Source organism: Purpureocillium takamizusanense, chromosome 5 (assembly GCF_022605165.1).
Source record: "Purpureocillium takamizusanense chromosome 5, complete sequence".
Classification (NCBI taxonomy): Eukaryota; Fungi; Ascomycota; class Sordariomycetes; order Hypocreales; family Ophiocordycipitaceae; genus Purpureocillium; species Purpureocillium takamizusanense.
The window spans coordinates 793,150-809,022 of NC_063072.1; the positions used below are offsets into that span (position 1 = coordinate 793,150).

At 58.6% G+C, this 15,873-nt stretch overlaps 1 protein-coding gene across 1 annotated transcript; it reads left to right on the forward strand.

The window, feature by feature from the left end:
• The first annotated feature begins 7,034 nt into the window (after positions 1-7,034).
• Positions 7,035-13,207, forward strand: JDV02_005831 (Phosphoinositide phospholipase C). The gene has a single exon (XM_047987154.1). It carries the CDS (start codon positions 8,708-8,710, stop codon positions 12,260-12,262), a length of 3,555 nt encoding a protein of 1,184 aa, XP_047843138.1. The 5' UTR covers positions 7,035-8,707; the 3' UTR covers positions 12,263-13,207.
• Positions 13,208-15,873: the final 2,666 nt, after the last annotated feature.

The window sequence follows — 15,873 nt, forward strand, 5'->3', positions numbered from 1 at the left end:
ATCGCTAATCGTTCCGCTGTCTCGTTGCGCCTTCCGCCCCCCCTACTGCGCCGCCTCTGGGTCCGTCCGCCCGCCCCTGTGCTGCTACTACTGGCACTCCTTTCTGGGCTCTATCGACACCCCCTGCCAGGCCCAGACTACCGGAAACTCAAAAGAGCCATGGCCAGTGCTCAAGAAGCCGCCGCCTTTGGACATGAGACTTTTGCTCGGGGGCAACGAATTCCTCTGATGCCGCGATGGCTGGCGCCAAGACAGCAGCCTGTGGCTACTTTGTGGGGAAGCCGCTGTCATCATCTCATCATTGCTCGCTCCGGGACTCTTAGATCTTAGACATCATCTGCTGCAGTCTGCGGGAAAAAGCAAAGCTCGGCCGGGCGCCGCAACGGAATCCAGGGCCAGACGGACAGCGCGCCCCCCCCCCCTCGCTTCTCAAAAAGCACCAAGAAGCCCAAGCCCCAGCCCAAGCCCCCCCCCCCCCCTCCCTCTCTGACACCAGCGGCTCTGCGCCTGCGGCACCCTCTTTACGCGAACTAGTCGCGCGACTCGCATTCTTCTTCCCCGCGTTTCCGGTGTCGTTGTGGAGGGAGTGCCCAGGTTCCCCAGATGGTGGTGGAATGTGCCGGGCGCCGACGCCTTCCGCCATCCCATCAACCAGAGAGAGCCTCCATCGGACACTGCTGCCGGCGCCCGACGGCTACTGCTGCTTCTGAGATGTCATTGCTCAGCATGGCGCTCTACTTGGCATCGAAGCATCAAGGTTTGCCAATGGCGGCCGCTGTCAGTCAACCGTGTTGGGCCGAATCACGCGAGTGGCTTGAGCCTGGGGCTCCCCCGCAATCCGGAAGCGAACAGGAAACAGTCCGGAGGGGGGGGCGGCGAGGAGACGACGTTTCGTGGCCCTGTCCTGTGTGTCCTATCTTGCCACTCCGAGGCGAGGCAGAGGGCCGTTGCGCAAGGTTGCCGCTAACCCAGACGCCTCGCCGGCGGGAGCTCCTGTCAAGCATCAAGCATGCTGAGATGCGCTTCACCAGGTGGAGTCTTGACAGTGCGCGCGGATGGATTGGGATAGCGCCGGGCTGTCTCGAGGTTGGTCGATGTTGACCGGCTTTGCCGATCCAGCCTGCACCATTGATCGTGCCCAGAGACAGCTGGGAAGGTGGTCATGTTGCTCTTGTCGTGATACGTTACGGCTTGACGGGCCCGATGTCGTGAGATTTTTCTTTCTGTTGCGCTCGGCAGCAGCCCAAGCTGCCAGGGCGGGTGAGTCAATGGGGCAAAGGGAGGTGGTTGCCCAGCGGACATGAACAGTGCTAGTGCTCCAGCATAGTGGCAGACCAACAATGAAGAAATCAGGGCCGTTGTGCGATCGGCCCATTCAGAAAGTCATAACAATAAGCTCCAGCCCAGACCGCTTCAACGGCCACCGTACAGAACGCCAGGGCGGTCGCGCCATTCCGCGCGGCGCGTCGAGGGAGACAGACGCCAAGCTAGACTTGGGCCGGTCGCTGGCCTCTCTCAGGTGTTGGGGCGATCAAGCATGCCGCTCTGCCTGGGCGTCGAGAGCTAGTAGTACAGTTGCCACGACTACTACTACTTACCATCCGGAGGCAGGCGAATGCCCGTGGGAGAATACCTTACGTATGACCCAAACTAACTTAAGGCATACCCAGGCATCACCACAAAGGTGCCGCCGCACAGGAGACTCGACATCTCCGTCCATAAAATGAAACAAGACGACAAACACGAAAGGGGGCCCAAAGCGTACGGAATACCAACGTAGTACGTAGGCGCCAAGGCCCAACAGCAGCCGAAAGCCCGCCTTGGTATTCAACCGTGGGCCTTGGCAAACGGAGATGGGCGCGCTCAAATGCCCGAAACGGTTTCCCAGATGGGGGTCAGAGGCCGGGCGGCTGTTGGCCAGCGGGTGGGCGTGTTGGCCTTCTTTCATGGTGCGTGTGAGACCATTCATGGTGCGTCGTTGCACTGAGTCGCTCACTTTCGCACCGACCCCCAGTCCAACGTCTCTCTGGTCGAGCTGCGCGTGAGTACGGGGAGTGAGTAGAGAAGGTCCCAACCGAGCCACGTTTTGCAGGCCCGCCACATCATGTTCCTGCGCGGCATAACGGACGGCACGGGCGGTGCGGAGCGCGTTTGACGGCCCCCAGACGCTCCGCTTAGACTTGCAAAGAAACCCGTTGTACCCGGTTACTAGGTGTGTGTGTGTCTGTGAGTCGCAAGGCCAGGATCTTGCCCGCCGACCTTGGTCACGGACATGGCCACGCTATCTGGGGCAGCTCCGGGCTCAGGGTCTCTCGTGTAACCACGGCACTAGGTGTGATGGCCGCAGCAGCGTCGCATGGCATCGCATCTGATAATGGTAACGGCCTCCGGACGCAGCCTTCCTTCATCGGCCGGCAGCTCCCAGGTCCGGAGCGGTGTCCGTCATCAGTGCGCAATGGTCATGCGGCCTCGAGCTGCAGGTCTTGTATCATGATCATCCACCACCACCCATGCCATGGGCTGACGGCATGCCGCCTTCGAATGCAGCGCGTGCAGCGCGGTGCCATGCCATGCCGTCTCCTGGGTGGTTGGACAGGTACTGCCTAGCAGCAGCGACCCCCTGATTGATGCAAATGTTTCGTGCGCGAGACCTCGGTTCCCGCTTGGCTCAGACCCGGCTACCAGGGCCCTTTGGCGGGCGAATGTGCGCGCTCGTTGCACGGTCGACCGGTCAAGCTTAGGACGGGGGCTGAGACCAGCCAGTTGGCTACTAAGGTAAGACGGCACTGCGCTGCTGTGCGTGTCGTGCTGTGCCTCCCTCCAGGCGGTCTGCTTTGCCTGGCCTGACACATGGATGGATTGCGTGGCCGGGGCCGGACTTTGGGTCGCTACAGGGCAGGAAAGCCAGCGGAGAAATGCGTTCGAAATGGAAGACTTGAAGAACGGCGCCTATCGTCCAATGGCACCGGGGATTGAATGCTGGTTTGTGGGGTGGGGGAGGGCAGGCACATGGCAGGGCAGGGCAATTGTAGGGCAATGGCGAGCAAGGATTGGCCGCCAGTGGTTTCGCGGATACGTACCCAGTACTGTAGACAGACAGACAGATGGATCCCCGCAGGCTTCTTGTCAGCTGTGTCATTGGCAGCGCGTTGCGGCGTCGCCCCGGGCCGATGCCCATCCTCGATATGGATTCAAGTCGCGAGTGCCATGTCAAGAGTCAGCTAATTTTCTTTACCGTGGGTGCTGCGGCGGCGAAGGCTGCGGCGAGGTACCTACCTACCCACTTGTAGTACGCAGGTGCCTACCTACTAGAGGTAGCTAAGGTATATCACGCACCCTCAATCAAACCTTCATGCCTTGTACAGTGCCCGTACAACTACAGCCTTGCGGCAAACGTCAGCCCAAGCCCAAGGCGGACCCGAAGCTTCCGCCAGCGTGGGGTACGTGCGCATCTTCCTGCCCCTGCCAACCCTTTCAATCACCCACAGGCCTGTTGCCCAGGCTGACGACATCTCGGTACGAGCTCTGACGTGCTGTGCTGTTGCTGCCAATTTTTAGATTTGATTTTTTTTCCCCCTGTTCGGACCGAAATCGACACCAATCTTTTTTTCCAATGTTTGTTTTTTTAGGGCTCGCGACGCAAGTCGGGCATTCCTTGCCTCTGTGCTGTCGGCTCCCCCTACCCCCCCCCTCTTTTTGAGAGGGAGCGTCGAGCAAGTGCGATACGACGTCCTTCCCGAGTCTTGGTGCTTTCGCCTCCCCCTGACCGATCGCTAGGCACACACCCCACTTTCGGTGCGACCCAATGGCAGCGTCCAAGCTGCTGCCCAGCATGGACTTTCGCTACGTACCTACAAGGTAGGTGCGGGTGAGTAAGGTGCTGTACCTGAAGAAGGTGCTGGATAGGTAGGTAGGCACCACGGGCTGGGCGTTGGGTCGCCCAGAACTTCCCCGGTCGGCCAAGTCTCTCTGAGATACTTCGTCCCTACGTACGTGTGCCCGTAGTCGCAGCAGCACAGACTCCGCTTGCTGCCTCTCCCCTTTGGGAGGCCTTCCTTGCTCTTTGAACATGCTTGCTATAGCATATGGGCGACCCCTCGCTCTACTCTCTCTACTACCTGACCCGGCGCCTGTTTGGCCACACGACCGCGACGCAGTCGATCACAGGTTGCAAAGAAAGAAAGCTATTCCTAGCTCATGGACTTTGCTTGCCCGGGCTCGGCCGCACGACACGCTCCCTGGCCCGAGTGACGGGGGCCAGATGTGCTTGCTGGGTGCTCCGCAAAGCAAGAAGATGCCCGCTCGCCAGTCTTCGGTCTGCCTGAGCGCCGTGTGGCGGCGACGCCTGGCGGGCGGCTGGTGGGGGCTCGGGTTCATCATTGTGGGAAGCCCAAGCCGTCTCGTCGCGGCCGCAGCTCGCTCACAATAACGTAGGGCAACGGCGGCGAACCGAGCCATGTCTACGTCCAGGTTCCAGGCGAAAGCCCCAAAGAGAGCATCGAGCCGCCTCGTGGTCCGGGCCCGGCCACGCGCGCGCAAAGGGCCAGCAGGCAGCGGCTTGGCGCGCTGGCACTGCATGCAGTGCGGTGCAGCGAAGTGCAGTGCAGTGCAGTGCAGGGACTTGGTGATGACGAGCAGCGCCTTGCTTGCTGCACGATGCTAGTATACCCGACGCCAACGCGTGGGCGCTTCTTGCGGCGTCACGCAGGCGGGGGCCGGGGTCCAGTCATCATTAAAGGTAAGGTACCTTGCTTGCCCGCGTCAGGGTCGTACGTATGTAGTACTAAGTTAAAAACAGACTCACTGACACAGGCGCAGTGAGGCTCTCTGCGTCCCTGGAGTGGCCTGTCAGCATGGTGTCGTAGTAAGAACTTTGTGCTTGGTGAGGCACGGCGATGTACCTGGCTCACTCAGAGCCAACAATCTCCCGGCACTCGTTCTCAAACGTGGGCGCGGCTGGCGGGGCGCTCATCAGTCAGTCGCCCCAAGTTAGAACTCAGCGATGTACGTACTAACGTTACCTGGCCTTTCCCACGTTGCGCTGACACGGACAGAGGTACCTACGTCACCGCCAGAGATTGCAGTACCCTTGGCCTTTTCTTGCGCCTCTTCTCGTTGGGCTGCCCAGGTCCGCTGCCAATGTACCTGACGTAGTGGTGCAGCTTCGGGCGCCCGCCCGTCAGACCATGCGCTATCTTGACTTGCCAGACGTTCCGCCAGGCACCCTGCGAGAGCAAAGGCACCAGTCCAGTATCGTCCGCAATGAGCGCCGGACATTGGCATGGCGTGACATGGCCTGGCATCACACGGCTTGCGCTGGCATGCCATGCCTGGCCCAGAGGGGAGGGGGAGCCGATCGTTTGCAAATCCCATCCATCTCCCCGCGGGCTCCCTCCCCCGTCTTCCTCTTTTTTTCGCCCCTTGCTTGCGAGCGGTGCGCGGGTGCCATTTGTGTGCCATGTCATCTATGCGATGAATGGGCGGGCTGCGCTGCGCTGCGCTGCCCGTGGTGTGCTTCCTTGGTCGGTGTCTTTGACCGCCCACTCGTCGGTGCTGCCCTGCCACGCTCTGTCCCCTCCCCCCGCCTCGCCTTGCCCTGTTGTGCAACGACTGGTTATGGAGGGCCCGTGGGAGGCGGATCGATGGGATGGGTGGATGGAAGGACGGATGCAAGACGCCATTCATTGGCTTCTTCACTCGTCACTCTGCCTGCCACCCTGGCACGTCAGTCACTCCACGCCTGAGCCCCCTCCCCCCGGACTTTTGTGTTGTCGATGTGTCTGCCAGATACCAGCAGCGGCCTGCCTTGGTCATGCCATGTCGCGTCAATGCGTGACCATGTCCTGATCTCTCGCGCATCATCACGCCTCGCTCGTCTCGGGGGGCGGACGGGCGCTCATCTTCATCCGCGTCTGAGGAAAACTACCACTATACACACCCCCAAGCAGCAGCAGTCGTCGTCGTCGTCGTCGTCGTCGCCGCCTGCTGCTGCGCTGGCCGGACCCTGTCCTCGCTTCTCCCAGTCATCCGCTCTGCCGGCGCCGCTGCAGGATCCCAGGATCCCAGACCCCCGACCGACACGAGTCTGTCAGGGGGTCTGCCTGGGAGGGAGGGAAGAAGACGACAGCGACTAACGCAGTAGGCCGACGAGCCCTGCCCTGTCCGGCGCTAGCATTTCGTATCAGAACGAAGCGGCGTGGAAAAGCGCAACGACATTCCACCATGGAGACGGCGCGTCACCTCCCCGAATATACGAGTCGCTGCCGCCTCGCCCTCAAAGGCAAGGGCGCACCCCGGGCGAACGACCATGCCATGCCATGCCATGCCTGCCATGCGAGGCTCGTCCCGCTGTTGCGTCTTTTTGCATGTCTCGTCTCCAGCACAATCTCCCCCAGAGCTGCCTGGTGTAGCGGGCCCAGCCCCCAGTCGACGTCCGATAATGAGACACGGACTGACGGAGCGGGCACACCCCTCCCTTGCCTTGCCCTTGCCCTGCCGCCCCAGATGGCCAGCCCAGGCCAGGGCCGTTGCCCGTCGTGCCCCTTTTGGGCGGTTCCGTCATCCTGGGCCAGGCGGGCGTGCGTGGGTGGGTGATGCGGGCGACCAAAAAAAAAAATCCAGAAAAAAAAACCCAGAAGCGCGGGCGGGCGGCGCGTGGTGCCAACGACGGGCAGTGACCTAAGCTGCGGCGGGGCCTTTGGGCAGGGAGGGAGGTCATTGTACCATGGGGGTTTAGTTGAGGTGTCTCCCCGCTGTCTTGCTCAACTCAATGGCAGCGCTGCTATGATGGAAGTACTTTGCCAAGGTACGGGCTCCCCACACCCACCCGCGCCCGCCGCCGCCGTGCTGCGCAGCGCTGGGCTGGGCAGGGCAGGGCAGGGCAGGGCAGGGCAGCCCAGCAGGGCAGCACCTTGCCATGCCATTGTAGCCCAGCAGCCCCAGCCCAGCCCAGCCCAGCCCTCAACTGCCTCCAGTCCTCCAGCTCCTGCTCCTCCACTCCACCTAGTACTTCCTCTCATCCTCCTCCAGATCCGCACACACACACACAGACACACGCCTCGAGGTGGATCCGCGCCGGCGGCGTCCAGACATTCCCACACGCCCCTCCACGCCCCCCCCGGTTCTTGACCACCCGCCTTCAAACCCAAACCTTTCTTTGCGTGCCCGAAAAACCAACCTTGCTGCTGGTGCTGGTGCTGGTGCTTTCCACAGCAGCCGCGCCGTGGAGTGACTGACTGACTGACGGACGGACGGGCGGACAGCCTGCCTGCCTGCCTGACGACTACGTACTGCCTGCCATTGCTGCTCCTACCTTAGTACCTTACCTACCTTACCTACTACTACCACCACTACTACTACTACGCCCGGATCCCACACACCCCGTCCGTCCTTTGACTCAACCACCTTTTTCTTCCACCGCCAGAATCTCTTTTCCATAATAAACACCAGCGCCGTCCGCAGCAACAACGACACACATCGCCCTGGCTCACATCTTCCTGGATTCCTTTGCTCGTGGACCGACGTACCACGACACCCGCATCGACGACGTGCGCCCCTCCCTTCCGACATCCATCGTTGGCGCAGCGATCCGTTGTCCTGCCCGCCCTGCCTGCAGTCTGACTAAGTGGAAGAAGCCATCTGCCGGCACCGCAACAGGCGCCCTTTTTGGTGCAAGGAGCTGCTGCACCTCTGACGACAGACGACGTCGTCTTCGCTGCGGCTCTGCAGTGGACGCGCAAACATCAGCCACTGCGTCCTTCCAACCTGGCAAATTTCGACTCTGGGCCGCTTGTTGCAGCGAGTGAGCGCCCTTGATTCTCTGCGAACAGCTTCCGCCCTTCCCTTCCTTGGCCACCAGCAAACGACAGACACGCAACAACGCCAGGACCACCGATTCGCACCCGCCGTGCCGGGCTCGCCAATTTCGCGCCTCTTGCCTTCGAGTACGCACCCTCTGCTCTGCGACTCTGGTCGCCGACGCCCTCCTCCACGCCTTCGCGGAAAACCGCTAGCCGACGGGCGTTGCCCACGGGACACAGACTCGTCGCATCTCACCCACGCCCAGCTAAGCCCGCGTCCCCATCGTCTGCGACTTCCTGGCTGAAGCGCAACGAGGCCTCTCGGCCTGCATCGTACGCATACCCCAAAGCAGCGACTTGCATACGATACCACCACCACCAGCTGCTGCCACCTCACCACTCCCACCCGCGACATTGGGCCTCTCTCGAACCTGGCAGAGACGGCGAGATCTGCCCCTAGCTCCCGTTCCCGCTTCCGACACCACCACCACCACCACCACCACCATCACGCCGCCGCCGCCGCCGCCCACCACTCCTGGACCTTTGGCTGGGTCGATTATCTGTCGCGAACTGCGGAGCCTGCTGCTGGACAGTTGGTGCTCCTCCTTCTGCACAGTTCACAAACCCGCTGGCGTTGCCTGCTGCTGCTCTTGTCGTGACGCCGGCCCCATTGGCAAGAAGTCTGCAAGACACGCATCGCCAGCAGCTCCAATACGACCCCTGGCCAGGTGAACAGCCACCGCGCCGCGGATCTGCTATTTCTGACCACTTCCCCGCATTCTGTTCCTGCCCCGGCCCGTCCCAACATGCATGCCGGAGCACATCTGGTCTTATAAATGTCGACACTGCCTTCATAGGCGTGCACCGGGCTCGCTTGCTGTGTGTCTCGTGCTCCTTCGGCACGATTGATGTCGGGCGACCTGGACTCCAACCCAATGACTTCGACACAATCCGTGGACCCTACAAGGTCCTCGTCGCTTTCTATCCAGCTTCGGTGCGCTCGTCCGAGCCACGTCCAAACAAACCTGCCGCTATCAGAGCAACATCAACTACAACACCAATCCCACTCTGCTGCGCACCAGCAATCATCCGCTTCCGCCGCTCCCGTTCCCGTTTCAGCCATAAGCTCCTCCTCTGTGGCCTCAAGCTCACGCCACGGCTCGCCCATCATGTCTCCAGAGACCGCAGTCTTGACGAGGAATTCTTCAATACAGGCATCCCCGGAACCCATTCGTCCAAAAGACGAGGACCAATTTCCTTCCAGCTTTCAGCTTCCCGACTCCATCTTATCACGAAAACCTAGTGCCAACTCGCTCGGCCACAGCTGGCTCAGCAGCACGACCAGTCCCATTGCCGAGGCTGCATACAACAACAGCACCACCATCAACTCCCTACCAAGCAACGCACCCTCGACGTCCTCCGTCAATGCCGCTCCGTCCAAGGGCAACATCATCCGTCGCATCTCTAGCCGAGCGTCAAGGAGCATCACCAGCCGGCGGCGCCAGTCATCTGCCACCCCTGCCAGTCGCGATGGAAGCGTAGGCCCTTGCTTCCTCAGGCGTCGGAGTGACAGCAATACCACCGCCCCGCCAGAATGCGGCGGCGCCGTGTCCACGGACTCTGAGTCGGACCTGGATGAGCGCGAGGACTTCGCGTCAATCAAGTCCTTGTATCTCGATGGCATGCCCCGGGGTTCGTCTGCCAACAGCACTACGGGATCCATCCCGGGGAGCTCCAATAACATGGCTGGTCCTGTCATTCCCCTGCAGCTTCAGCGTGGAACCTGGTTGCGGAAAATTTCCAAAAAAAATCGCTCCAAGCGAATTCGCCTCGTCTACGAGCCCGAGACGAACAAGCTCACTTGGGATCGGGCGAGGCCCAACAAGTTTCTCCACGTCGACGAGATTCGAGAAATTCGCACGGGCTCCGACATCCAGCAGTATGGCCGCGACTTCAACATCCCTGAGTCTGAGCGCTCTACCTGGTTCTCCATCCTCTATTCTATTCCTGAAAAGTCAAAGACAAAGTTCCTTCATCTCATCGCTGATGACGTCGAGACGTGCTCTACTTGGACCACCTTCTTGAACGCCATGCTCAAGCACCGACAGGAGGCCATGACATCTCTCATGTCGTTCAACGACCGAGCCATTGCGCAGTACTGGCACAGTGAGATGATGAGGCAATTTGGCGATCAGCCGCGAGGGGACGCGCAAGAGGAGATGGACATTGCGGGAGTCATGCAGGTCTGCCAAAACCTGCACATGTACAGCTCTCAGTCCACTCTACAGGCCAACTTCCGCCTCTGCGACGCCAGGCGTCGCGAACGCCTGAACTTTTCTGAGTTTCTCAACTTCGTCCGGCTTATGAGGCAGCGGTCAGATATCCAACGCATCATCCGTAGCATTGCGGCCAAGCCGCAGGCTGGACTGACGTTGCCGGAGTTTCTTTCCTTTCTTCGCGACGTGCAGGGGGAAGACGTCGACTCCAACATAGCTATGTGGGAGAAGCACTTTTACAAGTTCGTCCGCAAGCACAGAGCCGGGGATGTTGACGTTTTCGATGCGGACAGCGCCGCCAACATCATGTCGGAGGCGGCTTTCGTCGCCTTTCTCTCCTCTCAGCACAATGGCCCGCTGGCCGATGAGCCCCAAGAATACACTCTCGACAGACCCATGAACGAGTACTTCATCTCAAGCTCTCACAATACCTACCTCATCGGCCGCCAGGTTGCCGGACAGTCGAGCGTTGAGGGATACATCGCCGCTCTCGCCCGAGGCTGCCGCTGCGTCGAGGTCGACTGCTGGGACGGATCCGATGGCCAGCCGCAGGTCGTCCACGGCCGCACGCTCACCACGGCCATCAGCTTCCAGGAGGTCATGACGACCATCAACAAGTACGCCTTTGTCAAGTCGAGCTTCCCCTTGTGGATCTCCCTCGAGGTTCACTGCAGCCCCATGCAGCAGGCCTTGATGGTGGACATCATGAAGGAAGCTTTCGGCGTGCGTCTCGTCACGGAGCCTCTCGACCCGACATCAGACAAGTTGCCGTCGCCGTCGGAGCTTATGGAGCGGATCCTCATCAAGGTTAAGAAGCCTGGTGGCAACCACGACAGCTCTGTCGCCGATGTCACCGGCAGGCGCCGAGGAAGCAGCCTCGGCTCTCCTCTCTCTAGACCCACTGTCCCGGACACGAGCGCCTTCACGCCTTCCCAGTCATTGCCACAGAGTCCGCTTCTCGCTGCCAGCAACCAAGCTCGCCGTCTGGTGAGCAAGAGTCGCGTCAACACCATTACCGAAGGTGAGGTGCACGAGCTCATGAGCAGCAGCACCAGCGATAACGAGAGCGGTAGCGAGATTGGCACCATCGGGAGATCGGCAAACAAGACGACCAAGGTGCTGGGTGCCTTGGGCGTGTACTGCGCCGGCGTCAAGTACTTTGGGTTCGATAGTCCGGCCGCCAAGGCTTTCAACCACATCTTTTCCTTCATGGAGACAAGCTTTGCCAAGCACTCCCGCACCAAAGAAGCCAAGATGGCCTTGGACATCCACAACATGCGGTACCTGATGCGAGTCTACCCCGACAGCCGAAGGTTTGCGTCAAGCAACTTCGATCCGCTCATCTACTGGCGCCGCGGCGTGCAAATGGCCGCGCTCAACTGGCAGACGTTCGACCTAGGCACTCAGCTCAACCATGCCATGTTCGAGGGCGGCAGGGACGAGTCGGGCTACGTCTTGAAGCCACCTGAGCTGCGCGACATTCAGGTCCGGCCGTATGACTTGGCCATCGCTGAGGGCAAGAAGGAGCGGTCTGTCGTGTCCTTTACCGTCGACGTCATTTCGGCCCAACAGCTGATGAGGCCGCCCAATCTGGCGGCCGCCAAGTCCATGGATCCTTATGTCGAGGTCGAGGTCTTCCACGCCAACGACAAGCGTGACAAGAAGGAGGTGGGCTCGAACATATTCTACGAGGGCGACTCGCCGCTGCAGTTCCAGACCGAGGTGATTCGCGAGAATGGCTTCAACCCCATGTTCTCTGGCGGACAGTTCAAGTTCCAGGTGACGACGAAGCACCCTGAGCTCATTTTTGTGCGCTGGTCCGTCAAGCTGGCCAGCTACGGCGAGAGCTACAACAGCAAGGAGGGGGCTGCCATCGCCACATATACCGCCAAGCTCAAGAACTTGAAGCAAGGCTACCGAACCCTGCCTCTGCTCAATCATGCCGGCGACCAGTATTTGTTCTCGACGCTTTTTTGCAAAATCCAGGTCGACCCCATCGAGACGAAGCTCTTTGACGTCCCTTCTACGGTTCAGGACGTGAGCAAATTCAATCGCTTCGGGGGCAAGGTCTTTGGTCGCTCGAACGGGACTGTCAGCCCACGAAGTACATTTGAGAAGAGCAGCATGGACAAGAGCAGCACGGAGAAGAGCAGCATGGAAAAGAGCAGCTTTGACAGCTGTCCGTGATGCCCGCATTGGTCACACTTGTTGGCGTGCGAAGGGTCGTCATGACGGTGCAGAGCTTGCCGAGCAGCTGTGCAAGTCACCAAACAATTGCGTTGTTCACGCAAAGATGGTGCCATGACGATCACACACACTACGCCCAGTCCCACGATCGACTGCGATCCTGGCGCGCCACAGAGCGGTGGGACTGGCAAGCATATTTTCCCCCCTTTCTCGAGACTTGGGCCGATTCACCCTTGTCCGTGTACGACCATAGTTTTGTCGATTTGCAAGCAACACCTTCGTTTCTTCCCTTACTCTTCTACCACCAGTCTCTGGGGCCTGGCAAGGATTGAACCTTTCTTGGCTTTTCTTTTCCTCTTTGGAATTTCTCCTTCATCATTATTCCCTTTGTCTAAAGCTGGCGCACGAAAATAGGACGGAAAATACCCCCCCATGCTGGCGGAGTGCTATACAGAGTTGCTTGATTGTGTTGCTAGGGTGGTTTCGGGCTTTGCACGATGGCGGGGGTTGCATATACCATGATTGTTTTTTTGTTACAGGGCATGGGAAGCATAGCACTCGAACAAGGGCAAGATAGACAAGGAACGGGCATGGGCAATCATGTTTCTCTCCACTTTTTTTCTCCTTTTATGTTTTACTGTGTCTGTCTGGGCACATGTGCGTTGGGAATGCACGGGGCCGCTCAGGAGACGCTGCATGGGATCTTTTGGCGTTGAGCTTTTGATGCATTTGCGTTGGGAAGGGAGGAGCCGAGGATCGACGTTGTAACACGTGCTCCTTTTCCTTTTGACAAAAGACGTTGTTTATCCAGTGGCTCGCGCTGCATGACTCTTGGCTACTGTAGCCTCACGATGTGGGAAGTAGGGAGGGGTTGGGATTCGTTGTGGGGAGGCGTGGCTGGGGAAGATGCCTACATAGCTGAGCATAATACCAGTATTGGGAAAGACAACGAGCCGACCGACGCCCGAGAATGACAGTGATGTGTGCCGTGATCGTCGCGCGCCAGTGCTGGCGCGGAGGAATTGGGCATGACGTCGATGTGGAGTCGGGTCTGGTCGGTCATGACGATGGGCATGAAGGACGGAGATGGCGAGCGGGGCGGAGGTGTGTGTGTGTAGCCGCGTGCTCGGACCTTTTGAATCTGCCTTGGATCGTCGGATGTCTGGATGCTGCGGGGAGGAGGACGGATATTTCGGAGGCATGGGGGACAAGGAAGCTGCAGTGATAAGCATACCTACTTGACGCAACTGGGGAAGGGGAGGGGCCGTGGTGTTGGTGGTGTGCTGTAGCGTGTTGTGCGTGAGTTGTTTAAGTACAGTAAGTAGGCCTCTGATAATGTGTGTGTGGGTTTTGTTGTGTAGTTATCGTGCTTTGTTTCTGCTTGTCCTCTCTCTCTCTCTCTCTCTTTGGGGGTGTTTTTTCTTTTAATTTCTTTCGGTACTGTTTTCGTCGCTGTAAAATTGTGTAGTATGTAGGTATCTGTGTCTGTGTCTGTGTTTGGTACGTTTCGTTTCGTTTCATTTCGTTCCGTTTCGTTTCGGATTCCTTCTGTTCTTTTCGCGTCTGAGTTTCTGTTTTGGTCTTGGGTTCGGGGTGACTTACTTGCATGAATGATGGATGAGTATTGTTGTCCTTTTGCGTAGGGTCGACCTCTTTGCCTCAACTCTCCGTCTCTTTCTTTCCATCTCTACCTGTGTCTTTCTTTTATCTCGCTTTACACGTTCCATCAAGGGCTGCTCTCTCCAATGTGCTAATTACTCACATCAATCATCGGGGGCCAGACGAAAGCGGGAACGGACTGTACTGTACTGTACTAGCTATTAAGTTAGTTATTAACCGGGTTTGATAAATGGTTGGTTCCGGTGGTCGATGGGACCGTGGGCGAGGGGAGAGTCCTCCTGTCGCAATGAGTGTCATGTCACTCGTTCGAGTTTTTGATCATGCACGCGTGTTGTCATATGTCATCGGGTCTTTGGCAGGCGCGTCCGTAGCAAAGTCGGGGGTAAGTAAGTACCTCTCAATCGCTGCTGTATATCTTCTACATGTAGCACCTACATATGCACCCCGGATTTTTTTCTTTCTTTCTGTATTTATGCTCGCACGCCCACGCGTGGCAGCCACTCGCGGCGCGATGATACGCTGTCCAATAGTACTTTGTGCGTTACTACAAGACGGGCAGTGATCCTCCTCAAACCCTCCCTTCTCCGGCCCCGGGGCAGTCGTCCGAGCGCAAGGTTGTCTGCCCTCACAACACACACCTTACAACGAGACCCCGGTGGGCCTGCCTAACGTACTGTAGGTACCTCCCTGCCCTGCCTGTCTTTGTTTGCGCCTCTTGTATTATCCACTTTTGTACGTTGTGCATTGTACCTAATATACCGGAAACAAGGGATCAAGGTTGTGCGTTTTAACCCCCGGACCACTTAATTCTGCGCTTTTCCCCCCTCCTTTTGTTTTTAATAACCTGGCGCTCGTCGGGCACTTTAACGTACATGGGCAAAATCTTGTAGGCAATAGGGGGTGAATGTACGAATGTGCTTTGTACGTATGAGGCAAAGGAGGGAGGGGCAAGCAGGGGATTCGTGGTGGGACGGGTTGGGATGTTGACATGTCGATCGCTGAGCGCTCTCGCTGGGGTCGATGAAGAAAAGAAAGAAAGAAGATACCCCCAGTTTGCCTCATCCACCCCGCATGAACCGGTCCGCCCGCGAGATGAACTAGGGCAGAGAAGTGGCATGCACTTCTTCTTTTTTTTTTCCATCTGTTTTTTTTTCTTTACCCTTTGCCCTCCCTACGCACACGCCCCTCTCCCCTCCCCTCCCCCCCTCTCTCTCCCTGCTCTTCCTATCTTTTTCCACTTTGATGGCTACTACCATTCGTTTGCCCCTGGCATCATGTTGTTTTGTACTTACTTGATCGACTTTTGGAGATGGACTCTCGTTTCGTTTTTTTCTTTCTTACCGCCCTTGCCGCCTTTTCCTTTTTCTCCTGGCTGGCTGGCCTGTCTCTCTCTTCGCTTCTTCCATGCGGGATGATCGCAATGTTTTCGTACTCGCGCACACACACACACACACATACACAGCCCTAACAGTGACATACATGGTTGTGCGCTCTGCTTCCATTGCGCCTCTTCCTTCTCCTTTCGCAGGTCACCCCGCCGCTTACTGCCCCCCTCCCCCCTTTTCTTGATTACTTTTGCGGAATGTTTCGACTTGATAGCGCTCCGCGGCAACACGGAAAGAGCCAAAGGATGCCTACCTAGCCATAATGCCATGGTACGAAGGAAAGCCAGCAAAGGGTCCGTGGCCACACACACACGGTTGTTGGCACGAACGTCCGGGGGGGGGGGGTGGGTAGGGTGTGCCGTTCCGTGACGACGGTTTCTCTCCCTCGCGGCGTTTCATGTTCCTCGTGGAGACGTTTGCGTCGTCCTGGATTGGTTGGTGGACCAGAAGGGGGGGAGGGTGGTGCAAACAAAGCGCCGCTCCCCTTGCATACATGCCGCTACGTACTGACTTACGTGCTCTCTCGCCCCCGGATTCTGGTGGCGTCAAATCTATCTGGGGAACGGCGGGCCATTGGCACTTTGTGGTACGTAGCACGTACGTAGT